The following is a 26,443-nucleotide window of genomic DNA, read 5'->3' on the forward strand; positions in this document are numbered from 1 at the left end:
GACAAATAAACTGGGGGGATTTGAAAACTGATGGCCAGATATGTGGCTGATACTCTTGCAGATTTCGAAATCTGTTAATTTTTAAGTTATGGGAAAATAGGTTTTGAACACATGGTTGATCTAGATAATTTTTATGCAGCCATTTCAAATCAATTAGCTGAAGAGCTCTCCAGGTCTTTGATGAAAGTAGGTAATAAAACTTTAAAAATGGGTAAAATTTTTGACAGCTGTGAGATACTTTTTTGAAATTATAAACAGTGAGCAAAGACAGTAGCTAGATGTCAATTCTAGCCCACATAAAAGACTAGTAAAATTTTTCACTGAAAAATGACAGCATACTTACCAATATAATGGCAAGAAAATTGATTTCACTCACTGATGTCCCACTTTGACAGATTACTCCTATGATTAATATGGAAAACTGTTAAGGTAACACATTTCATTTTCTCTGGAAGCATTAGTCACTCTGCATTGCTGTGGCTGAATGCTGCCATGTAATACTGACCACATTCAATCCGTATGGTCTATATTAATTGGATTGAGAAGTACACAGATGATGGACGCTAAATATTGGTCATCAGTAAAGAAGAATGGTTATAATGAGGCTTTCCACAGATTGGCTGAGCCATAAAGTATTTAACATGGGATTTATTAGTAATCTGAACCAAAGTGCAGAATTCTGCAGGTAAAAGTCGCAGGAAATCCGATACCAATAAACAGGAGCTTGGGTCACTAACACATACCAAGCAGGGCTGGCAGCTAAAATGGTAATTCAATATATACAAGCTTTTACTGGATTTAAATCAGAGTCCAAAGAGGGTACAAGTCATTTGTAGTCTGACACTTAAACTGAAAGCTGGGCACCGAAAGCAAATTTGTTCAGTAAAGGAAAAAGAAACACAGCCAACAGGATACCACAGAATTATATTTATGTTGTACATTTGTCTTCACATTGCAACATCCACATTGTTCATTTTGTGACAAGTATTTCTAATAATTTTGAATACATATTTACTGTATAATACATTTTACCAAGAGGCACTTCCAGTAATTCTGGCAAAAAGGAGCTTCATTAGAGTGTCTAACTTACAAAACAGTAAAAATAAATAATGTTTATCTAAAAGATTTTTTTTTTCCTGTACAGAATCTATTTTGTACAAAACATTTATCAGCCATTAACTAAATCACTTAACAAATACTTGTGAAGAGAATATATTAAGTATTGCTACATGTATCGAGTGCAAGATACTAGTGAAAGGAAAAGAATTATTCTGTTTATGAAAATCACCTAAAAATACAAGGCCTTGTTCCTGAAGTGTTTAGAAAGGAGAAGTTTGGTTACAACAATATTGACAATATATAAATATAAATTAATGTATGTAGTACTTAGTGAAAAGAACACTGTGTTAAAAACTGGCGTGTACAAATCCTAAACAAGATGGCACTTTTCTGCATTGCCACTTTGGCTGGCAGTTGTTTTTTAAAATATTGCTTCAAAAGAATTATAAAGGTACACAAAACCCTTTTCAAATAGAGCCGTATAAAATTACACTCCCCCCACCTTTTTCTCACCTTTTGAAAGGAAAAAAAAATCTAGGAGGGATTAAATTTGTAGTACTCGAGTGATTTGTGGAAACTTGCTACTATAGCTGAGTCTGAATAAGCATCAATAAAATAATTTTGCCCTGAGGTTCCAGGCCAGGAGTCAAACCTCACAGGATAGGATGTAAGATGACCAAATTCCTCAGTGTTTCCTGAAGTAAAAACTTTGTCTGGCCCGTTGTCAATTTTAAAATACAAAATTTGTATAATTTGGCCCTAAAATCTGGTGGGGGTCAAGTGCTTCAATTATATTGGCAACCCAAGATTTTAATTCAGAAAGGGTTGTGATCTTGCTACGTTAATTTCTTGATTACCAGAATGGGTTTTTGAATTTTCTTAATCATACTTTCTACACGATATACATACTTGCATATTGTAACCCAGACAGGGCACACTGAACTGGAAAAGAATTATTTTTGGAAGGTATTTCTTCTACAACTGGAGGCAAAGGTGAAAATACGTGTTTTTGTTGGAAAATGTCCTAGATGTTCTTCTATCAAAAGCACTAAAAAGAAAAAAAAACTGCCACCCATCAGTGAAAATGTTAATCTGTTAAACAAACGTAACCCACAGTATGAATCACTGCTTTTTTAAAAGTGAACTTAAATTACTTTCCATCATGCAAACATCTTATATTGATTACTCAAGAAAAGAAGACTTAACTTTAGAAAAGTAATGACCAAAAGTATGCTGACATCGTTGAAATATTAAAGATATCATCAACATCACATAGCAGTTATTAACATTGTCTTTGATCTTTTGGGACACCACCTGCAGTACTGTATCAAGGTTTACAAACACTTACAAATCAACATTCTGCATTCAAATACAGGTTTTCGTTGTGTTTCAGGATCAGGCAGGAATTTTGAAAAGGAAATTCAGCTTTAACAGACTTTAGCAGGCTTTCTACCTAAAGCAGTATGTACACACATGGCAAACTCCTCACTGTTTTCTCTCTGACCAGATCACACAGATTTTTTATATTTTTTTTTAGCAAAGCATGGGGGAATGTCATAGGTTAGCTAACCTATGACAGGGAAACATGACTAGGGACAGAGGAGGAAAAAAACCCCTGCCACCAAGAACTCCCAACTTCTTTAAATAAATACTTAAAAGCAAAGAGCAATAGGAACAATTGCTAATTCACATCAATTGTTTCAAAGCGTTCACTGCAGTAAAGGAAGACAGCGTTGAAAACTGGAGCTATTATTTGATCTGATTTCTATGGTTTTGCCTCAGGACAAGAGAATTCAGTCATAAAAGGACACATGGCCTGCAGCTGTGGCAAAGTCCTGTATACCTGCTCTTACACTTCCACACAGAAGACAGAAATATTTGGGTTTCCCCAACTAATTCACTGCTGGGATACACCCCTTTCCACCCCTGCAGATTTCAGTGGTGCTCCCTGGAGCACACAGATTCCATATGGCATCCAGGGCAGAACAATTCTCATCTGTTGCCCCTTTCCCACACCTTGGACATACTACACACATGACTTTGGAATATGAAACCACTGGCACAGACCAGCGACCTGAAAAGCTCAAATGAAATATTCTTTTTTTATTCCTCCTCTTGCACCAACCAAAGTTTTCCTTAATGAAGGAAAATTAAACAACTTCAGCAAAAAAGTCTTGATTTACTACATCCTTCAGCTTGACAGACCACAGCCAAGGCCAGTTGGTTTTACCTGAACTCATCAGCAGTTTTACATGAGCAAGTGCTTGGGGGAATGTCTGCATACACCTCAAGTGACACTGGCAAGGTTTCAGACTGCACAATGCTTATCGTTTCAGTTTTATCAAAGAAGTATTGTTAACTAGCTCAAGCTTTTGCCCCCTTTTGTCATGGTGAAAATGGACTCTCCAGAAATACACCAGCACTGTTCTGCCCCCAGGCTCCTGAGGAGCTTATATCACCCTAAGAGCTCAGGCAGGTGCTCAGTCAGGTGACATCTCCATCCTACTGAGGTGGTGTGATGCATTTTTCATCAAAAGAACACCTGCTTGCCAGGAAAATCCCACTAATGGCTTCTGAATAAATCATAATTAGGTTGTAAATGGAGAATAATTCTCACACTGCTCCCTCCAACACTGGGACTCAATAACTACCACAGCAGGGGCTAAACCCTGCTTTGATTTACCTTCAGAGGAATGTTGTTTTGCTAAAAGAAAGTGATGAAATTCAAAGAAAGATTTATCACACTAAATTGCTCTCAAAAGTACCGGTGCTATTTTGCTCTAAAGTTTGACTCCAATAATCAATAATTTTGCAAGCTCTTCCAATGTTTCTTAAGACAGCTGTCACCTAATTTCAATTATTCTTTCATCTGTTCAAAATCATTTAACATGCATTTTTCTCCAAGATCTCTGGACTTTTTTATTTGTTGATTCACTGAAAAATAGGAAAAAAAAAAAAAAGATTCCTCCACTCTAATGAATGGGAATAATAATTATCTTCTCTTTAACACTGCCATCATTTTGACTAACACTGCAACACCAAACAGAAATTAAACTCCCAGAAACTTTATGTTTGCTCCATTTCAGCAGGATTACATTTGATTTTGAAAGAAAAGGAAAAAAAATTTTGTTCTATAGAATCTGTTTGATAGTGGACTACAATTTCCTTTTCTCCTTCCCACAAAATGCTAGTTTGACTTCCTTCCTGTATGTGTACAACCCCATCAACTCGAGGACTGATTAGACCCTCTCTGAGCTGTCAGCTGAGGAATACCCAGGTTCTAAGGCCACCATCCAGGGCTGAGGCTGGGAAGAGCAGGCAACCCTTTGTGCCTGCAGAGAGGTGCGTTCCTCACTATGGGAACATGCTTCTGTCTAATCTTCTGCCCATGAGGCCATGGGATGTGCAGCAACTTCTCATACTCAGCCTTAAATTGAAACCTTCCTTCCTTCAACATGTGATGTTGGGACATCTCGATCATGACAAGATTTGCATAAGTAATAGCAAATGTTACATGTTGTTTTCATGCAGGTTTTCCAACAGTCAAAAGCCTCTTCTTCAGAGAACGAAAAGCCACAGACTGTGGCTGTTGTCCTGCCAGCCCACTGAGCACTGTGTGTGTGAGATGGGCCAGCCCTAGCTTGGGCCACAGTGCATCTGCATTGCCTCTGCCACACTTGAATCACCTGGTGCCCTGCCTGGGGTATTCGCTGTCTTCCCTGCATGCCAGTGCCAGCAGAGCTGGTTTGCTGGGCTCCCAGGCTCACACTGACTGGAGCATCTGGCTGCACATATTGAAGGTTGGTGAGAGGGTGGACTCAGACCTGCACCCATCTTCATCAACAGCAAAGCCCTCACAGGATCACACCATAGATTGAGCAGGATAATTCAGGGACTTTGCACAAATACTTAATTAACAATCAGGTCCAACCACAAACCTTTTGCTGCATTAGACTTATGGCTAAGTTTTCAAAAATCCTTAGGGTTCATGTTGAAAACTGACAAAATTCTCTAGGATTCCAAGACCAGCTAGGCTCAGGTTGCTGACAGCTACCCCACACCTACTCAGCTCACAGATCTGCAGCATGGGCACAGCACTAGATGCCCACAGAGAGTCCTTACAGGCTCTGCCACTGACTGATGCTCAATTTGGCAAGATCTTTGGCTTCTTCACACTGCATTCTACTTTCTAGGACATTTCTGAAGAAAGATGGGGCCAGAATTTGAGAAAGAAAAAAAAATTCCAGCAAAAAAGCAGACAGATATTCAGAATTTTTAAAGAAAACAAATTAACTTAATGTCCAGCATGGAATGCATAGAAAGGGACTTGGAAGGGGAATTTGCTTAGATTCCAAATGGTACTTTAAAAAGCATCTATCTGAACCTCTACAGCTTTAACTTCCTTCCAGATTCAGACCACCAGGATCTTAAGAAATTCTACCAGTGGCACACTAATGGTAAAAGACCCAAATGCATCTTGTATTTTAGGCTGATGATGATGCAGAGAGAAGTTCACCCATGATGCCAGGATAAAAACTGCTGAAAATTATCCTTGCATTAGTAACAAAAGCATTCTCAAATTACATCTACCCTGGGAATCACTTCCTGCCATAACATGACCATGTTTGCTATAAGAACCAGCACCCTGCACAAGGTCACGGGGAAGCCTTTGGTGACACACAGCTTTGTGTAAAAGATTTCATTCACAGAAAAAGGCTGTCCAAAATCCTGCCAAGAGCACAGTAAAATCCCTTTTCTCTAGATTGTTTCAACTCACTTCTGATGCACAGCTTGCAACATCTCACCAAACACCATCTTCCTACTGGAGAAAGTAGATGATTTTGAGAGATGAATTTTAAAATGCCCTGCACATTAGCTAAAAACAAACCAAGATTTTAGAATTAAAGCACAAATATAGAGCACAGTAAACTATAGCCCTTTGAACATGGTGGAAACTATTGTTTTTAGACACAGCATGTTTGGTTTCTTAGAAGCTAATGTCTTACACTCCTCCTAAAAGAAAAGGTAATGAAATAGTTTGGGGCTTTCACACTCTCTACTTCTACATGTTCCATCTGCAACACAAGTGCAATGAGAGAAGTTATATTCCATGGTAAACAGCATGTAGCTATCAAGGAAAGTGTCAATATATGGACAAAAGTGTTTATGTGTGGTTGCTATGTGACAGACAGAGTGCTTTTGTCACTGCACTGGGAGCTGCAAGGACTGTAAAAGCCCCATAATTCAGGCAACAGCAAACTTCTAGACTAGGAGAGAACAGGATCAGACACCAAGTGCCATGAAAGAGGGGAAAACAAAATATCCAAATGGAAAAAATCATCTAGTCTTCCTCTTCCTGCTTTTAAAGAACAGAAAACTAATAGGCTTTGGGTTTTTTTATCACTGCAAAACACTGTTCAAATGGGGGTTGCTTTCTCCAGTATCTAACACGCTGCTTTGCATATGGTATGTACCAGAAATTCCTATCAACATTGTAAACATGCCACCTAAAACATGAGTGTTTTGTTGATCGGATTCAATTAATTTTCTTTTATTTTTTTTCTTCCTAAAATATTTCATAGGCTGTGGTTTATTTGGTGCTTGTAACACCAAAGGACTATGCAAAGTGGAAAATCTTCAAGATCTAGCCTCCAAAAGGCTGCTGTAACTGCAGGTGAAAAATTTTGCCTCCTTTGGACTAGAAAATACTATAGAGCCCCCTAAATTACCTGCTTCATTAACTATGAACCCTAAAGCACAAGAAAAGGAGATTTTCACATTCTTGACATAAAATCCCTCTGGTATTTTCTTTTGTGTTATATCTAAGCCAGCCTGGAGATTTCCTGATCATTGTCTGCCAGACATGCACTTCAAAGACTGAGAATCAGATTCATAAGAAGTGGCCACCTGCAGAAATTGGATTTGACTACTCAGTATTTGGAGTGGGAAAAAAAGTCACCTCTTACCAAGCTGAGCACTCACAGCTACTTCAGCTTCTTCACTGGAATTTCTTTCCAGTTTAGATAAAAACAACAATCATTCTGATTTTAAGCCTGGCAGCAATTTCTTCACCATAAAGATCCAATTCAATGACTGTTCCCACAAACAGGCTTGGGTAGCAATGGTGTATCAATTTCTAACAGCTGCATTGGCAATGTCAAAAAACAAACTAGAAGCTGACACCAATTTTACTTAATGGCAACCAAAAATGATGACTAGAAAAATACAATGGTTCAATTCCAGCACATTTATAGATAACTTTTCTTAGTTCAACCCTGCATATGCCAGTTTAGAAGAATATGTGAAACTTCACTTACAGGATTTTGCCTCATTCTTGAATGCCTCTTTGTAATTTTACCAGCTGGAAACCCACTAACGCTGCAATAGAATTTTTTCATCTTCCAGGTAATATAAAACCCAATATTAAAATCCAGTTGCAGTGATTATGTACTGAAAATTGAAAAAGAAGTGCTTGGAGATGTGACATTTTAAAGCATCTCTGTGAGTTTAATTTTTAAAGGACAGAATGAGGCATAATAAATCCTTCTCATATTATAAGGTATGCATATCATTTGTACAAGAAAAACCCAAATAAAATGATCAATCAAAGTGACTGAAGAGATGTGAAAACAATGCAAGCTGGAATTGGTGGAGACTTGCTGAGATCTTGGAGACAACTTTTTTCTTTTGAATGCATTCTGCTATGTCCTTTCCCTTTAAAATAGCAGTGCGATTTGGATCTTTGCTTTCCTGATTTCATTGGAAAACACTTCCTAAATATTCCTGCTGATAAGAGCATTCAGAACCATGCTCCAGTCACTCTGCTGAAAGGCAAACACATTGTCTACTGGTAAGAGTAGGACAGGACAGTATCCTGCAAATGTAACCAGTAAAAACCCAAAATCTTCTTTTGAGCAAAACCTCATTCTGACATAAATGCAAAGCAAGAAGGAACTCTGAAGTGATAACACAAATGTGATTGGCTTTGATAGAGAATGTTTTCCAACGTTTTGGGGAGGTGTCAACAGGATCATGAAATTTGGTGAATGTGTAATAATAGCAAAAAGTGATGGGTGTAATGTCAGAAACTTAACACAGAAAGGACTTCTACAAACTCTGCCTTTCACAAGGAATCTTACTCTCACAAGCAACCCTCTTCTTGGTAATGGGCTGCAGAATCAAAGTAGAAAAAGCATACATAGTCAAATAATTTTTGAGATACTGAAGTTTATATATATAATTCCTTCTGTGGGAACAAATCTCTAAATTGTGTGGTACTGGTCGGTGTTGCCAGTCTTCAAGAGCATTAATATTTTAAAGCCTTGATCCTGTAGACCACTGGCTTCCCAGAAGGGTCTATACAAATTACTCAAGACTTATTTGTGGGGTTTGGAAATGGCTACGCTGTATAAAAATGTTTTTGTATTTATTTTTTAAAAAATTATCTTTACAAAACAGCTTTTCCCTTTTTTTCTTTTTCTTTTTTTTTTCTTAAAGATATCATTATCTACAGGAACCCATAAAAATTTTTCCATATTTACATCTAGATAGCTAATCATTGACAAATATACCGTGACATAAAATATTGAAAGTGAATATCCAACCTTTTAAATAGACATTTGGCTCACAGCATAAACAACAGAGAAAACAAATGAACAGAACAACAACAACAAAAAAGATCTGCTGTTCTTACAGGCCTGATCTTTTTCTTTCTCTTAAAAAAAAAAAAAAAAAAAAGAAAGAAGAAAAGTATATTGGTGGGATCAAACATGCTGCTTCTAAGCAGAATGCCAGCAACAAACTGCTCCCATCCAGCACCTCACACTGAAAACCCAAGTTCTCTGAAGCTCACGTGAGTGGTTGCTGGGACGCCCGAGTGTCCGGCCCACGCAGGACTGGCACCTGTCCCCCATGCAGCTCCTAATGCACCCTTGGCATTTTTCTGGGGAAGGCCATGGCCCCCACGCTCCCCCTTCTTTTCTCTCACAACAGTTTAGCTTTGTTCTTAAATGGTACATTTGGTCATTGATGCCCAGAGGCAGAGGGTGAGGGCAGAAGAGGATAGTGTGCTTCCAAGATAGCTTCCAAGCACGCATCTGCTCCCCGTTTTCTCCTGCCCAAACACTCGTGCTGACCCCACGCTGTTGTTCACGTGTGCAGCAGTACAGGGAGGGCCAGGTCATCTCCAGGGGAACAGACTGCTGTGTCACACAGTTACCCCTTTGGAAACAGCCCTCCTGGCACATCCCTTTCGCCAGCAGTCTGGGAAATGCCGAGGAGGAGGAGGAGGAGGTGGTGCCGGCACAGCTGGGTAGGGCCAGAGCGGCAGCCTGGGCCACTACTGAATGGCTGCTGCCTGCAGCTGGAGTGCAAACTGGGATTGGAGGGCTATGGGAAAGCAAAGCTCCTCAAAATTGTTCCCTTGCAGGCACAAATTCTCTAAAATTCTGGCCTTCTGTTTGTTGTGGTATACTGGGACATGTGCTACAGCTAGTGTGGTAAGAACTCAGACTATGCTATATTTCCTCACATGCACTCACACTTGCAAACACCCCCTCACTCACACATATGTGTTGGCAGGATATATCAGCATTCATATAAAGCTTTGGAACTTTTATCCCTCAGCATTAAGAGCAAAAGCTACTTAACTGGTACCTTACTGTTAACTGCAAATGTGCTTCAGAAGCAGCATTTCCTTAGATAACTTTCTTCTGTAAATATCACAGTGACCATAATATATCATTAAATGTATTTTGCTGAAGTGTGCAGCCAATGACCCTGGCTATATATATTTTTATATAATTCCACCCACCCCCAAAATCTCTTCAAAGACAGTCTGTAAAGCCAGTGTTGCAGTGTGAAAGCTTCCTTGAGCATAGGAGTTTAAACAATGTACCTCACCATAAAAAGGAAAGAGAAATTAAACAGCTGTAGGCGCATTATCCCATACTTCTACAGTGTTGTGTCTAAATGCTGTGCTGGCTTGAGAAAGAGTCTGTGCACAAGTCAATCTGTCTTAAAATACTGCTGTAAATATTGTCATTGGTTTGGTTCTACAGTTGTGTTCTCCTCTTCATCCTTTTTGGCCTTCCCTTTCTCCTCTTCCTCTTCCCTGATGGCCTGGATTTGTTCTGAAGATTGGTGCAGTGTGGATTGCTCCGTGCCTTGCTTCTCTGACCCAGCTAACCTCTCCTCATCCTCAATCACTTTCTGCCACATCTTATGGTTCTGAAGCAGGTGCTGAGTGATCTGACAGTAGATTTTCCTCCTCTTGAACTTCTTCTTTCCTGTAAAACACCATGTGACATTATGTAATGGTTTCTATTGGAGAAGGAAAAGGGACTGAAGGTATAGGAAGCAGACAGAGTGTACTGTGACAGATTTTTAAACCCACAAATTTAAACAGTGTTAAAATTCAGAAAGCTGTGTCTCTCCAGACCCTGGGGAAAGCAAATGGGTTTCCTGCACAGTTTGAGCCCCAGCTTCATCCTATCTCAAGGCTGCATGTTGTGCCTGACTCTGCTGCTCACAGCGGCATCTAGTCTTTGAATGATTATGCATCAAACATGTTGCTGAGCTGTTTCTGCTCATTTTATATCAAGTTCTTAAAGACTCTGATCAACACACATTAAATTCTGTGCCCTCCCCACCCCCAACAGATCCCTGCTGATTGTCCTAGGAAAAAAATCCTAATTTTTTTTCTCCACATTTTACAACTCAGAAGAGCTGTAGAAGGATAATGAACGATTACTAATGAAGCATTAGTAATCAAAGGAGGGAACCCATTCCTATGTCCCATTTTCAAAGTCATCTATTGCTCCACCATTGCAGTGGAGGTGACCTTAAAGCTTTAGCACAACATTGCTTTGGCACCAGTCTGAGCACTGAAGAAGGACTCATAGAGCCAAATACTATCAGGAAGCTTGCTTCTCTTTGGTTTTGAAGCACCAGTCCCCTGCTCTGAGCCTATAAAGTGTTTTTGTCCCTGGTGGTTCTCATGGCTCCTGACATAGCTGCACTACAAGTGTTTTGCTGTCTGAAGGGTGGTTTTTTTTCCTGTCAGTACAGTCTGTCCAACACAGATTGTTAACTCCTTAACAGTACAAAGTTCGAAAAATTTTCCTGGTCATTAACAGTGACAATGGCAGTCACAGAACTGAAATAATCACCCCTCCAAAGACAACTGCTGATTTTTCTTTAAAGGTGACGTAGAGGAATGTTTTGTACCAAATAAATTTGCATGGATTAGTATTTGCAGGTTGCCTAAAGCATGTCTGTGTCAGGATCCAAAATGGTTAGCCCTTGAGGCTTTTGAACTGGAAACAAAGAGCTTTTCACTGAGCACAGACCAAATCCAATTCAATCCTTCATTAGAAAGCCCTTGGTTCTCTGTAGGAAACCTTCAGGTTTAGCACTAATAGGAAGCCCCTACCCTGCCAATGCCACAGCAGGACATTCTCTCCTGGGTTTCCCAGGTGACCCCACATCTTGTTGCTCTCTACAGACACTGGCTGTGGTGTTAAAATTTGTCTGAAACACTAAAGACTGAGTCTGTTTAATTCTTATACTTGCGTAAGACCTTCAGGGAAAGTACATGTTCCTGTATAGTAAAAGAATTATTTCAAGCTACCTTACGTTTTGTAACTCTTAAATTTATCTGAACTGCATCAGTGAATTATCAGGACTTAGGTGAAGTGTTTTCTGACACAATTATATTTCTATCTGCCTAAAAGGCATTTTCATCAAGAAGAAGATCTCTCCCAACATCTACACAAGTCTTAATATCTGTGCATCTGACATCTCAACCTTTTATTGTTTCATTAAGAAAGTTTAGAACATCCAAAATTGTGTTGATCACTGGTATACATTTCTAAGGAACTACGAAGCCCCTATATTGACACAAAAGGTGTCACAGAATCCTGAGTAAGATCCACACAGTCACAGAGAATTTAAGGAACCTGAAGAAAACAATTTGCCACACATAGGTATGATAGAGAAGATGAACATCCCCCATTTGGTACAAAGGAAGTAGAAAGAATTTGTTGGATATTTCAGAACTTATGGTTCATTAAAGTTTTGAAGACCATAGTCTAAAAACACCAGGCTGAATAGTAAGGTACTATAACAGGGTAGAATGTGAAAAAGAAAACACAAGACCACTAAAATTGGTCTGTTTGCAATGTGAAAAGCGTTAATAATGATCAGTGCTTTTAACCTGAAAACAGCATTATTTGACTCCACTACTGGTGATACAGAAGATAAGTGAATAGAGATACAAGATGAAAAGAAACAAAGGATTTCAGATTGAGGTTAGACACTCCATGGATATATGAGAACATCCTTCATCTTTTTGTTTAATACGGCAGTATCAGTTTCAGGCTTTGGGGTCTGTGTTAATTACCAATTGCATACGCTTCCTCCTAGCAGGCACTTCCATAAAGGCCACTCTGCCACAAACACGTGGCTCTGCCTATTACAGAACTGACAGATCATGAGGTGCTAAATTAAGCCATGTGTGTTATATTACTTGTGTTTACTGTTCTCTGCAAGATTTTTTGTGCATGTGAACGTGCTAAACTTGGAACGTGTGTGTTTGTGTGTGTGTGTGTGTGTGTGTGTGTGTGTGTGAACAACAGGAACACCAACAATGATTTCTTAAATACAAACTGTTTACCTTGGGATCTTATTAGAGGTAAAAGGTTAATTCTGCACATCAGGAGACAGATTTTAGTTCCAATCCATATGTGACTTACTGCACTCATCAAATCTTTCTCAGCTTTCCCAACAGAAAACAGGGATGATACTCAGGTAGGGCATGAGCGTGTGGGAAAGAACAGAAAAACTGAGGCTGTTGAGGGGAAAAGCTATATATTGGTATTTCATGAGTGCACTTAAGGGTGGTGTTTCCTAAAAGTTCTAGATGTAGGGGAGAGAGAGAAGGAGAAAGAACATGAAAGGAAGAAAAAGGTAAAACATGCAGGATTAAACTGGTAAAAGAAAGAAGTCTACAGCTGCAGTATTTTCTCTTAAAAATCACTTCCCACAAGTGCCTGAAAACTCCTTTCAAGGTAAAAAGCTTTAATCTCAGTACAGCAAATATTAGCAATGTTGCCTTTCTAGAGAAGAGGCAGGAGAATACGAGCTTTAGTTACTGATTAGCCAAGTGTTGCAGCTCCCAGCACACAACACAGCAATGCTCAGTGCCAATTCTCTTCCCACTCTTCTCCACATTTCCTTGAAGAGATTTGCATTAAAATGATTCCATTGTTAAAAACTCTCTTACTGCATCAGCATTTCAGACCCTTATTCTATTATTCCTGTACCTCATACTAATTCGTGGAAATGATGAGTGTTTTTCTTGGAAAATCTTCTCCCAGACTTCCTTCTTTCAACTGAAATTCTTGCAGTCTATTAACACTAGTCCTGAAAGAGTCTAGAAAGCCCTCATGCACAGACAGGTGACCCACCACCAGAAACCTCAACTAAGGTAGAAATAAATGGTAGATATGAACCACATTGGTCCTGAAACCATGGAGCATCTCCATTAACAATGTAAGTGGCTACAGCTTCACCAAGGACAGCACTGACTCACTGTCCCTCTGGAGGAGGCCCATGTTGAACCTGGCCAGCTCACAGCCTCAGCTTAGTGCTTTGGTCACAACATGGAACTTGTTTTGTTGGAAAATGTAAGTGTCAACAACTTACTGGATTCGGCATTTTCACAAGTTTCCATTTCTGCTGTTTCTTCCTCTTCTTGCTCATCAGTGTCTCCTGATTCATCACTATCTTCTATCCATTTTCCTGGCATCAGCCCCGCTGAGTCATAGGAGTTACACAGTGGTCCCACGATGTGAGTGATGAAGGACTCCTGGAGGTGTGCCAGCTGCGGAGCAGAGCGGTCCATGAAAGGGCTGATTGGCAGCCCCAGGCTGGCCTCTTCATCACCCTGGAGATGCAAAATAGCTGTAATTTCTCTGAACTAAATGAAACAAAACTATGTCACAAAAAGGGTGTAAAGCACATCCAACCAATTAAAAATGCTGAAAGAACAAGAAGCAAAGGCCAATGGCACTTCCAGCATGACACTGCTACAGTGCCATCGTGTCAAATGGGCAAAGTTACAGCTCTTCTCTTGTAGGAGCTGATAGCAACCCACTAGCGATAACATGAATTTAACAAGGATGTTAATGACCCTGCAGAAGGATTCCCCTAGCCCTTGTCCTGAACTTTACACTGTGTGAAAACTTGAAAATTATTATTTCATTTCTTTATTTACATTATTTCAAAAAAATCCTTTCTGATTGTGTGATTGCTAGCTCACACCAACCTTGTTTACAGGGAACAAGACAACTTCAACAAGACAACTTCTACAAGACAAGGCTATCTCACCAAACTAGTTTTCTTAATAATTTTGTCCTTATTAAAAGTAACCTGGAAATGTCCTCTTGGCTTTGGGTCATAAATATTTGTTTCCTGCGACTATTAGAATCATCCCAATGAAAGCAGGCATTGCTCACAAGCAGTAAAGCTTTCCCATGAAGCTTTTTCTTAGCTTTTTTTGGGGAGAGAGGGAGGTATGAGTTTTTTCCCTCTCCTCTCATGATGTAAAATAAAGTAAAACTTCATTGCAGAATCAAATCTGATAGACTCAATTCCCTATCACAGCAAAGCTTCTGGTGATATCAGTGCACTTTCAGCTGAACAGACATTACAAGATGCCATCTTCCCCCCAAAAAATATCTAACCTCCCTAACAAGCCTGATATATAAATTAATGCTTTAATACAAAACAGAGTTCTACATTTAAGGATATAGATTAGAATTTGGAGATACATTTTCAGTTTCCATTATATTATACTCATATATATATATGAGTATATATATATACTCATATATATATCCTTGTAATGTAAATTTTTCAGAAGTAATGGTCTTTATATCTGACCAACACCCTGTCTGTATCTGTGTTCGGTGAAGGCCAAAAAATGAGAGCTAAATTTTGGAGCACGTACAGCAAATATCTCATTTCCTTGTGTTTTGTTTGTTACTTTTACAATAACCAACCCTGAAATGTTATGTTCAATCATTAAAAACAAAATATTTGTGTTGACAAAACACTAAACATGCCATCCATTCTTGAAATAGCAAGCAAATTAAGAAGAGGTGACAGCTTGCTCTTCTTTACAGAAACTTATCTGAGATTTCATGGTTGTGAGCTGGGAAAAATGCTGACTGTTGAAATGTTTACAAATTCTTTTTTATTGTTCTGTTAAAACATGATTTGTTATGTGAAACATCTTGCAGTGTGGTTTTTTTTATTCTAATATGTCTAACCTGTCTTCAAATAATTATGCTGGGCATGTGAAGAGAAAGAAACATCCTGCAACAATATGACACAGGATTTTGAATATTTCTATACAACACATTTTTATTAAGTAGTGTTTATTTATGTGAAATTCTTCAAAGGAATTGGTGTTTATTGTAACAAAGATATTTCATGATTTTCACAGCAGAGTGAAAATATGTGTGCTTTTTGATAATACTTCCTGGAAAATTCAAACTTCCCATGAAATTCTCCTTTTTAAAAATGAAAATATGAAGACTCTTCCAGTTGCAGAAAAAATCTAACACTCAAAAGCCCCGTGAACATGGTTTGATACACCTCTTGTAGCATATTACATTAAAGAAAACCAGATTTTAATATAGGTAAAATAAATTGAGAATCTGGCTTATCCTCCTTAAAGTCAAAAGTAAGTACAAGAAAGAAAATGTTTTCTGTTTTGAATCCAATTTCTGAATGATGGAAAACAACACAGATTCATACTGTGGAACAGATAACACAATATCTTCCCACATCTGTATTCTCACAAGCTTGCTTCACTGTCCAACACTGCAATAATATTAATGTATTGGGGCACTTCCCTCTGCTAGAACTTATATTGGAACAAAGGAAAGTCATATAGCACATCTGATTAACAGCCTTTGTCTGCCTGCACCAGTCACCCACATAAGCTATGATCATCACCAGAATTGTGAAGCACAGTTTGTTGGGACAGTTGTAATGAAGAAGAAAAGCATTTCCTGAAAGAAAATTTGGGACATGAAGGTTGTTTTGGGACACACTTTCTTTGTTTAAGAAAAAAAATGAAAACAAAAATTGAATAATAATATAATATTCCTAATATATGTAAGGTTCATTGTACTTTCTTTTTCTTGGGAGATTTAAAAGAAATTAAGAAGTTTCAGGTCAATGTTCGAGTTTTGTTCCTTTTCCTGTCTCCTTACATCCTCCAGAAGTCAGCAGCAAATCCTGGTTGGTTTTTTTTTTTCCAAACTGTAAGTGCAGTAAATTTAAGGAAAGTTGAAAAGGTTTTAAAAGGGATTAGTCTGTGACTCCAAGTTACTGCACAGCCTCCTCGAGAAGTCTGTGGGTTGTCTGGTTAAGTGATTTAGCCTGCTTGCTTCATCTGGAAAAGACAGGATGTGGAGTTTAATCTGACCAAAACATTCAAAATGTTCCCACTCAGGAAACAGAGGAATAGTGTGGGAACAGCCCTGACCCTTGCACTCAGCAGGGCTAAATAGGTTATAATGAGAAAAGGTTCAGTTAAGGGCTCCCTCACACCTAGAAAGAGAGGACCAGTGCCTGGCTGTATTCCCAGGTCTTTGTAAATCAATCTGTGGCTCTCCTCCTTCCTTGTGCCCCCAGCATGGCCTTGCATAATTAGTGCAGTTGTACTTACAAACCTCTGAGAGCTGGAAGTGTTGTCTTAAAAAATAAACTATGGGTCAGGATCAATGTGTAGGGAGCAGATGTGGTTGGCTTGTGATGAGATGAAAGCCAGTGTTACAGTCCTGCTCAGCACATAGAGGTTCTGCTTGTGTGAACAGAGATGTGGCCTGCAGGGAAGCTAGAATAATCCCACTGCTCTGTTTAGATCATCTGAACAAGGATGTTGTGTCCACTTTTGGAGACTACATGTCAATAAAAGTGTGAGACTGCAGAGGAGAGCCATGAGAACCATCTGATGTCTTGAAAGAACACAGAAGGAAGGATGAAAACATGGTTTGCACTAAAGAAAAGTGAAATGACAGCCATGATGACTGACAACAGGGGAAAAAAAAACAGGAAAGGAACACTTGTTCACCATGCCAGTGCTTGTCCATAGTGCCAGAATGAAACAGTTCAGCCTGTAGAAACACCATCACCAGAGGTCTCTGAGGACACATCAGAAACCTCAGTGACAAACGGACTTTCACTGGTCCAGCAAAAGAATGGATTAATACAACTCTTCACTCCCATTCTATCCCATCACCAGCACTATCATGCTGCAGGACTGTTTAACACCAGTCATGCAACTTTGGAATGCATTTACCTGTTCATAAAACTCATTGACGATGCCTTCTGTCCACTGCAGATGCAAATCTTTGCATTTTGCAGGCCCATTGATGTCAGCCAGCTTGATGCACATCTGACAAACCAGCAAGCGGTCGTTCTCATTGGTCCAGTCAATTCCAACATCATCGTTCACCTAGGAGACAGGAGAAAGAGACCATGACAGTAATCCTGGGCAAAAAGATGCACCCACAAAGGAAGTTCTGACCTGGGATATTATACAATATATTTAGCTATTTAACAAAATCACTAGCATAAGCAGGTGAGCTAACCCCAGGCTGGAATTAACATTATGGAAAAAGAAAAATAAGTGAAAACCAAAGAACATTGAGATGAATAATAAGTAATCAATATTTAGCACATTATGCACCTGTTTAAAGCACTTACTAGGAAAACAAACAAATGCAATGTTTCCATGACATTTTTCAGGAAGTAAATACCTACTGGTGTATAAATATAGATTACCATAAACTACCATGCTGGTTTGATTGCAATGTGGAGATGTGTGTAATGAGCTTATTTCCCTGTTTGATCTAAGTTGAAACTATTTCCACCCTTTTTCCTTTTCTCTATTTTTCCCATACCTCTCACAAGAAAAAGTGATACATATTATCAACTGCTCTAAAATAAAAGCAGAAAGATTAAGGTTGGAAGGGACGTGACTAGCAGGGATGCAGAAGGATCTCAGACTTTTATGGACCTACAGATCAGTTTTCTGCCTACCCTGGACCATATTTAGGGCCTTTCTTTGCAGATTCTTAAAGCCTAACAAAGAGAGATGTTACAGGGAAATGGAAAACAAAACCAGTCGTACATCTGGAGGCTTCAAAGTGTCAGCGCACAGATCCATCCTAAGCAGTACCACAGGAAAACCTTTTATCTGTGTCACCAAAACAGCTAGGAGGTTCTAGATATGAAACACACTGTTCTTGGGGGTTTCTCACAAGGAACAAGAAAGCAGTACTAGCTCCAAAGGCAGGTAACCAGTTAACATGCCAACAGCTTTGATGGGTGATGGAGTTTATTAAAATATCTGAATAGGAGGTGAATTCCAGTAAGTTAGGTTGAAACTGTAAACAGGTTTTAAGAAAGGTTTCTCAGGGTTGTGATTTTATGCTCACCGAATGGAGCATGCAGGAAAGATCTTTAGTGATCTTTTTCTGGAAAGAGAAAGGAAAGGAAGACCATGCTTTCACTGCATTTGGAGTTAGAATGTCAAAATTGTTGTGATTTCTGTGCTTTGATAATACAACAGTGTCCCTAAATCAGTGAAAATTCACTTAAAGTAGCCATTATGGAAACTTAGTAATTAACATCTTTGATTTTTCCCCCCCAAGTGCTTTGCTAATAGGTCTAAAGTGCCAGCGAACCAGAAAGCAATGCTGAAAAGTAGAATATAAAAATAGTCCATAATATTTTTAGCCTTAAACCACTTTCTGAAAAGAGTGAATATGTATAAGAAGAGAAGCTGTGCCTCTAACTTTAAATGAGTAAAACCCAACGGAAAGGCCAGATTATTATTCAACATTTTACAGCAGCCAAAAGGACATTCAGAGGAAATAGAAACCCTTTTTGCTGGATGCCACCGAGGCCCACAATCTTTTCTGACCATCCCCCAGAAACCCAAACTAATCTCACCTTGGCGTTGAATTTGGCAACGAAATCAAAGTGTTTCTTCAGGTCAGTAGCCAAAATCGCCTCAATGACGAGGAAACGGAAATGCTTGAACTCCACGTGGTCCAGGTTGACCAGGAAGTTGTACTCTGGCCTGGACATGAAGAGGTTCCAGGCAGCAGCAGCGTGGTGGTTCTCCAGCACAGAGCGGTCGTTGTACAGCACTGCCTGTGGAAGCAACGCGGCCAGGGGGACGCTGAGGAACATCTTAGCACAATCACAGCAGTGGATTATTCTGTTTCAGGCCAAGGTTAATGGCTAATAGAACACAGGTGTGTGCTTCCCTGATTCTCAGAATTACCCTCATTTAATGGATTACTGTCTTTGGTAATTGCACCAGGCAGCTGTGTCCATGTAGGACTGATTCCAAATGCAGAAACAAGTCAAATTCCAGTTTCCAACCTGAAAACACATACTCAGCCTGGCAGATATCTCAATGCTAAAATCCAAAATTGGTGAAATCTTTACCAATATAGGATTTGTAACTCTCGTAGTCACGGTAATTCCATTAAGAAAATAACAAGAAAATTATTTTTTCCTACTACTTTATTTTCAAACTAGAGGCAATACATAAAGGCTAATCATCTAACTTCTTTTTCTGAGTTTCAAAACCACAGAGCTATAGCACTTGTTTCTTACAATTAGATTTAAAGATAGTACATATCTTCTTCCAGTCTATTTACCTGGCCAGAGTATTAAAGTTCTTCATCACAGAAATGCATTGCAAGGATGAGAAGTATTACTATCAATTTATAGACACATACTGATACCAGAGCGAGTTCAGGTGACTTGCTCTTGGTGACAGAGGAAGTTTGGTTGCAAGCTGGGGAGTAAATTTCTGCATCCCTACCTGACTTGCCACCATTAATATATCTTTTTTAATTTCCTCATCCATATTTTCCAGCACAGTGTGCTGAAGCCAGATGGGTCAGCTATGTAAAGTAAGGAAAGATGATCACATAATTAAGCCAATAAAGAGTGACTCAGAATTGCTGCATTCAACTCTCAGGACTGGCAGCAACTTCTGTGTAACCTTAGGCAAGCCTCAATTCTACATTTATAAAACTGAGATTATTTTCCACTCCCTGCCTCCAAATACTTTCATAAAAAGACCGCAGCTGCTCATATTCTATAGAAACAACATAAAATGTGTTATGATCATGCACAATTAACTCGCAAAGCACAGTCAACTACACAAGTGGGTTTTTTTATTTTATTTTAATCTTTCTGTGCCTTATTTGGTAGAATAATTCTTCCATTCTTTCACAGTTACAAATCCTCTACCAGTCAGCAGAGCTTTAGCTTCTCCTTCACTGACACAGTTTATCAGTACCTTTCTTAACAGCTCTGCAAACTGAGAGTGTATAGGAAGACTCTTACCAGCAATCCCCAAGTGAAGTGATTATTTCTGTCACTTTGATAAGTTGTTTCAAAATATTTGGCAGACTTGTGCTTAATAGAAGCCACAGGCACCACTAGCAAGGAAAAGCTGTCATCAAGACCTTCCAAACTGCACAGCAACACTGCCTGAGATTTGTTTACCTGAGGAGCACTCGTTGCTACCAAGAAGGCATTGGTCCTTCCTGGGTGATCATAGTCATGCATGGCTGCAGCTACATAAAGAGCCATCAGCTCCAGGGCAGGGATGTTGCCAGCCAGGCATCCATAGCTGTCATCTGTAGGTGTGTATGTCTTCGAAAACACATAACCCATATGGCCGTGAGTGATTCCGCTGTCAGAATCTGAGCAGAAATAAATAAATGAAAACAGTAAAAAATCCAATGACATTTTTTCATTGGCCTACTGTAACAGAAGCAATAAAGCAGGGAGAGAGGGAGCAAATTTACAGTACATAACAGAAGAGTAAATGCAGCCTGACCTCAGTGCTTTCTGTGCCTATGATCCAGTACAATAAGGCAAACAACTGGAAAGGAACAAATCCTGATCCCACCTGGGGATCTTCCAGACATCCAGCAAAACGTATTTTCAAACTACGTAGGTTACAAGCAGTAAGACATGGATTCACAGCCATGCTGGAGCTTTGTGAGGGAACTTGATCTTCCCACTCCTTCCTCTAATTTCTTTCATCATGTAGACAAGTCTATGAGACACTGATAGTCCTTAAAGCAATGCACTAGAATTTATTAATTACATTGCAGTGCATTTTTTCCAATATGAACGTCTAGACTTTGAATCTTTGCTGATAATCCTCTTACCATCTGCTTTTTGAAGCATCTTGAGCATACCTGTCAGAGACACATACTGAGATGCTTTGCTAATTTAATCTGAATGACCTTGAATGGATCTTGCATGCAGTTGAACAATGTCTTCCAAATAAAAAATATCAAAAAACCTCAAAACTCAACCCCCTCTCATTCCACCTCACCAACAAAGCCACCAAAATCCCTTTCTAATAAACGTTTCCAGGAATAAAACCATTTAACACCAAAAAAAAAGAAATTGAACTAACTCCTGCTTTTCCAGCAACTCTGTGAGAACTCCCACAAAACACAGACAGGTCCTCTAGTTGCCATAGCTGAACATGGAGAAGTTAATACAAAAATGCAAGAAGAACAGCTTCCTGTAATGAGCAATCATAAAACAGAAGGAGAGTGAAGTCTTGTAAAGCAGTTGCCAGATAGTAACAAGTCTCTTTCTTTGGAGACAGTGAGGAAAAGCAAAGAACACCTCATGACAGCTAAGCAGTGGAAAGTGCACAGCACTACCTGCAACGCCCCAGAAATTTTAGAATATCAAAACAATGAAGGGTTTAAGGATTTAAGTCTACGCTGCTTCTGGTGCAGCATTGAAAAGCACTATTAATACGGTTTTCCTAGGAAAAAACCTATTGCAAAAATCAAATGGTAACAAAGATCTGTCATTATAGGCGACCACGAAGGCTTGCATTCACACATCATTAAATGTTAAGTATTGAGTTTTGAAGGAACAATTCCATTCCCTTCAAAGTCACACAAAGACACCTGAACACCCTCAGCATCCACAGTGTTACTGAACTACAACACTGTGTTACAGATTGCAACAAGTTCTGCATGCAATCATCAACTGCTGGCTTACACCAAATTTCATGAGAGAAAATTTAAGAATACAACATTTAAATATACCTGAATCACTTGCTGACCCGTGGTCATTAATCACAGTTGGGAGTCCTGGGATGGGCTGAGTTGTAAGGTACCACACGGCGTGTAGAACATCAGTGGCATGGATTCGGTTGTGATCTGTGATGGAAAGAAAACCACCCAGCTATAAAACATCAGGCTATTTCTGACAGAGGGATATCAGCACCATCTAGTGGGTACTGTGTGGCAGTCAATCCAACAGAGACAAAACCAACATTACCACGAGCATCAGAGTTGTTTTTACCTTTTTCACAGAAATAAAAAAAAAGATAAATTGATTTTGTTCTAGACAAGATAATCCTCTTTCCTAAAACAAAACACATGAGAAAAAACCCAAGGAAATACAGTGGTAGCTTCACAAAAATCCCAGAGACTCTATGAATAGTTAAATGTTTTAAACAGAAAGTAATGGCTTCAGTAGAACAGGCTGTGGGACTTCCATCTCTAACCTCCTCAGGCTGCAATCTGCTGCTTTAGATCCCCAATCCAGGTCAAATACAAGAAAAGGACTGAAACTGTGTCTCTTACTTTCCCAGAACAGAGTCCAAACCACCTGGCTGAAGGCATTTTGAGGTAGTTTTCCTTAAATCCTTCCCACTGTAGCTGCTCCAACTGGTATTTATTTTTTTGACAGAGAGACTATATGACTTTTTATAATAATGTCTCCTACATTTTTCTGGGAGTGCAAAGAAAACATGTTCCTCAGTGCTGGGTTTATCTGCCAGCTAAAGGGGGTAATAACTCTTTCCTCTTGGGAAAACAGTCTTTTGCAGCTGAAGCAGTTTGATAAATTGGATTTGAATACTTTGGGGATGACTGAAAAAAGGTTTTTCAGTGAACAAATGCTTCCCACTGAAAAATATCAGCCAAGCTGTAGTTACAGAACAGGGTTCACTCATGTATTTGGCATATTTTTTCTGCTTATAAAGCTCATCTCCTTTGGTAGCACAGCACTGGTACTGTGTAAAAGTCCAAGTTGCCTTTAGGGGGTTAAATGTTTCAAGAACCTCCAGCTGGGGCACTGGGGTTTTTATACACTTGCATTATCAGAAACAGTCTTTATTTATAATAGCTTTATATGATTTCTGGCTTGTGCAGATTTTGCCATGAATTATGAAACAATGTGAAACATAAAACACAAAGAAAAAAGCTGGGAGGCTGTGGTTCAGCACCAGCCTCTGCCTAGCCATCCATTTGGTCATGATGTACTAGAAGAAAAAAGCAGCTGTTATAATGTGAGAAGAAAGGCTTCAACACACAAGCATGTGGAAAATGCCCAAAACTTTAAGGAAGCATCATTATCTGCCAGGAAATTTTACTTACAAGGTATCTCTCGGTATCCACACTCCAAGGCATGAAAGTAGTTCATAAATTCCCTCACTGGTATTTTAAAGGTTTCAAACAGCCCCATGTCTTCAAAAAGCCTGTATGATACCTGAAAGAAAAAACCAATAAAAAACCATGCTGCTAAGTAGATGAGAAAAACTCTAAAAATTAGATATAAAACTCCTTAGGTCAAATTACCCCATGAAAATCTGCTTTCCTGGTAGTATTTTCTCAAATTCATCTGGTCCAGCTGTAGCTGCAGCTATTTGCATTTCTAGAGGGATATGGCTACTCAGTCAAGATATTAGTGCCTAACAGTCCTCCTCATTCCCTCATTACAACCCTCCAGATGTTGTTCTCTTCCTTTTAGGCATATGGATCCCTCAAATTTTGCAAACACCTCAGAAACCTAAATACATAAAGTGTCCAGAGGTCCTCGGTGCCTTTGGAAAAAATTCTCTACAAACTTATCTAAGAAACATCCTCAGGTTAAATCAATTCCCAGAAATGGAAGAGCAAGCAAAGGGCTGACAGAAAGGGGAACCACGTGGATTCTATGCATTGTGTTCTTGCTTTCTCTCCAATTTTGGAAGTGAAATAACAAAAATGACTTCAACAGGATATAAGAGGCAGCAAATAGCTTAGAAAGAAGAGCTGCTCTAAGTGTTCCTGCACTGTAACCACCTAGAAGAGGATGCATTGGGAAGGAGAATGTGACGGATGAGTGAGGAGGTGTTCTGGAAAGATGAATGCTCAGGAAATGTAGACAGCAGCTGACACAAAATGGGCACTTCTGAAGACAAGTTTATCTTGACAGACAAAACAATGGGACACAGTAAAATCACTGCCTGATCTTTTCACTTCTTTCACAAATTGGACCCTAAAGCCTTGCAGACTCTATTTATTTACTGCTGCTAGGCTAAATTCTGTCCTTTTGATGCCATCTGCCTGATAATGACTTGCCTAGAACTAAGCAACTTGAAGCACATTTGGACTGATGAGTGCTACATGGCAAGAAATGGTTACAAATTACACTTTGTGTTTTACACCTGAATGCAAATCAAACATCTATCCACACCTGCTTTTTTCTGTATATTTTGTATATAAAGTGGGACCTGTGAACTGCACCTGAAGTTTAATGAACATCAGCTCCAATTGTCCTGCCACTGTGGATCTTTACAGTAAGAATAACAAAAATGATATGAATTTGCAGCATTAATGATCCTCCTCCTGCCTCCCCTCAAGGTCATTCCCTACCAGGAAAAACCTGCCTGTGAACTAATTCTGGCAAAACATTACAACAGGCAGTGATGGTGCAGAGACAGGTTGAGTGTGGTGTCATCCAGGATGACCCTCTAGTGACCAATATCTGACAGTGGGAGTTCTGCTGGTGGCCCCAGCTCTTCTGTTCCTACCATAACTGAACTACTGAACTATTGTGCTCTGGAAGACAAGAGCTTAGAATAAAAGGTAGGGCCTGTAAAAAGTACTCTTCATTACTCTCTGAAAACCCCATGGGATGCCCCTGTATTGAGGCAGAGTGAGTAGAGTGACCTTATGCATAATTTGGATTAGACATAGAACCCTTTTCATCTCTCTAGAATCATGGTTTAACTGTATCAGCTGGGATCCAGTATTTCACCTAGAGAGATGAGGATTATTACATTCTAGTTTTAGGTCAGTGAAATGTAAGCCACTTATTTCCAGAAAAACATCTCTGTATAAAAAGAGGAATCATAACAAAATAATATTCTGCAGGACCAAATCTTACTGGTCTACACTAGCAGTACTGGAAAGGTATCTTAAATAAAGCATGTCATAAAAGCATGTTTTTCCTCCCCTTGGATTTTGGGGGGGTGGGAAATCCCATAGTTGAAAAGAAGCAAAGTTGACTGTGATGTGTAGGCATGACAGCTTTTCCCTCTGACTTGGGAGTAAAATGGCATTATTCTCTGTGGTCATTAGAAAGCATAAGTAGTCAAGCACATACTTTGGCCCTTTTCTTTCTTTTCTTTCTCTCTCTTTCTCTCTCAGCAAATAGGGAGGAAGCAGGTGTAAAGGCAGGTCAGAAAGATGAAAAACGGGCACTGATGTCTTCCCCAAAGTCAACTAGCCAAATTTTTTCATTTAAAAAAAACCCCAAAAACAACAACTGTGCAGCTTTTTTTATTCCTTGCTCTTGATTAAACATTTTCATGTGCTTCTTCTGTCTTTCAAAATACTTTCTTCCCAACCCACATGCTGTTTCAGGAGCTCCCTGGGAGTTGGAATCCTGTGGCCTGAGCACTTGCAGGTGAGGTGTGGCCCTTGCTGCCAGGGACAAGCCCAGGGACACTCTGATGGCTGCCAAGTGCTTGGCAGAACGTGCTCCAGCTCCTCCAGCCTCCCTTTCCTGCCTGTCTCTCATGATGGCTAATGCTTGGATGAATCATATATAACTCAGAGACTTCTAGTGGCACTGCCTGAGGAAGGACAAGCACTTCTGCATGATTCCTACTGGAAGCTGTTTTGCAGTTGGGCATTGTTATTCATATGTAGCTCCTCTCCTGGGTGTTGCAGGCACACGGGAATGGCTCTCCTTGGTGGACATGTGCAAGGCTTAGATTAGCAGTTCCCTTCTCAGTGTTTGCAAGCAACCCTCTTGCACTCCTTTTCATGTCTCGTGTATTTGCTTTCTTCAGATATGTGTTTCTGAAATTGCTGGTACCCAGGCTCTGGCTCTGACAAATTCCTCACAAGGTGGGTGTGATGATCCGAGGAATATCCCATCCCCCACATGTGATGATGAGAGGACCAAACAATCCTCTTGTCATCATGCAGGGACCAACTCAGAGGCCCTGCAGTGATGCCAC

At 39.5% G+C, this 26,443-nt stretch overlaps 1 protein-coding gene across 8 annotated transcripts in view; it reads right to left on the bottom strand.

The window, feature by feature from the left end:
- Positions 1–912: 912 nt before the first annotated feature.
- The window catches only part of PDE3A (phosphodiesterase 3A), a 225,945-nt gene continuing 200,414 nt past the window's right edge, over positions 913–26,443 (bottom strand). For all 8 annotated transcript variants that reach the window (XM_069003524.1, XM_069003525.1, XM_069003523.1 and 5 more), the window contains 7 exons: positions 23,589–23,700; positions 22,251–22,364; positions 20,671–20,870; positions 19,093–19,296; positions 17,435–17,590; positions 13,765–14,005; positions 913–10,346 (listed from right to left, as the gene is read on the bottom strand). In XM_069003524.1, coding sequence (XP_068859625.1) covers positions 10,099–10,346; positions 13,765–14,005; positions 17,435–17,590; positions 19,093–19,296; positions 20,671–20,870; positions 22,251–22,364; positions 23,589–23,700 — 1,275 coding nt within the window. In that variant the 3' untranslated portion in view covers positions 913–10,098. The remainder of the gene's footprint in view (positions 10,347–13,764; positions 14,006–17,434; positions 17,591–19,092; positions 19,297–20,670; positions 20,871–22,250; positions 22,365–23,588; positions 23,701–26,443) is intronic.

Source organism: Aphelocoma coerulescens, chromosome 1A (genome assembly GCF_041296385.1).
Source record: "Aphelocoma coerulescens isolate FSJ_1873_10779 chromosome 1A, UR_Acoe_1.0, whole genome shotgun sequence".
Lineage (NCBI taxonomy): Eukaryota > Metazoa > Chordata > Aves > Passeriformes > Corvidae > Aphelocoma > Aphelocoma coerulescens.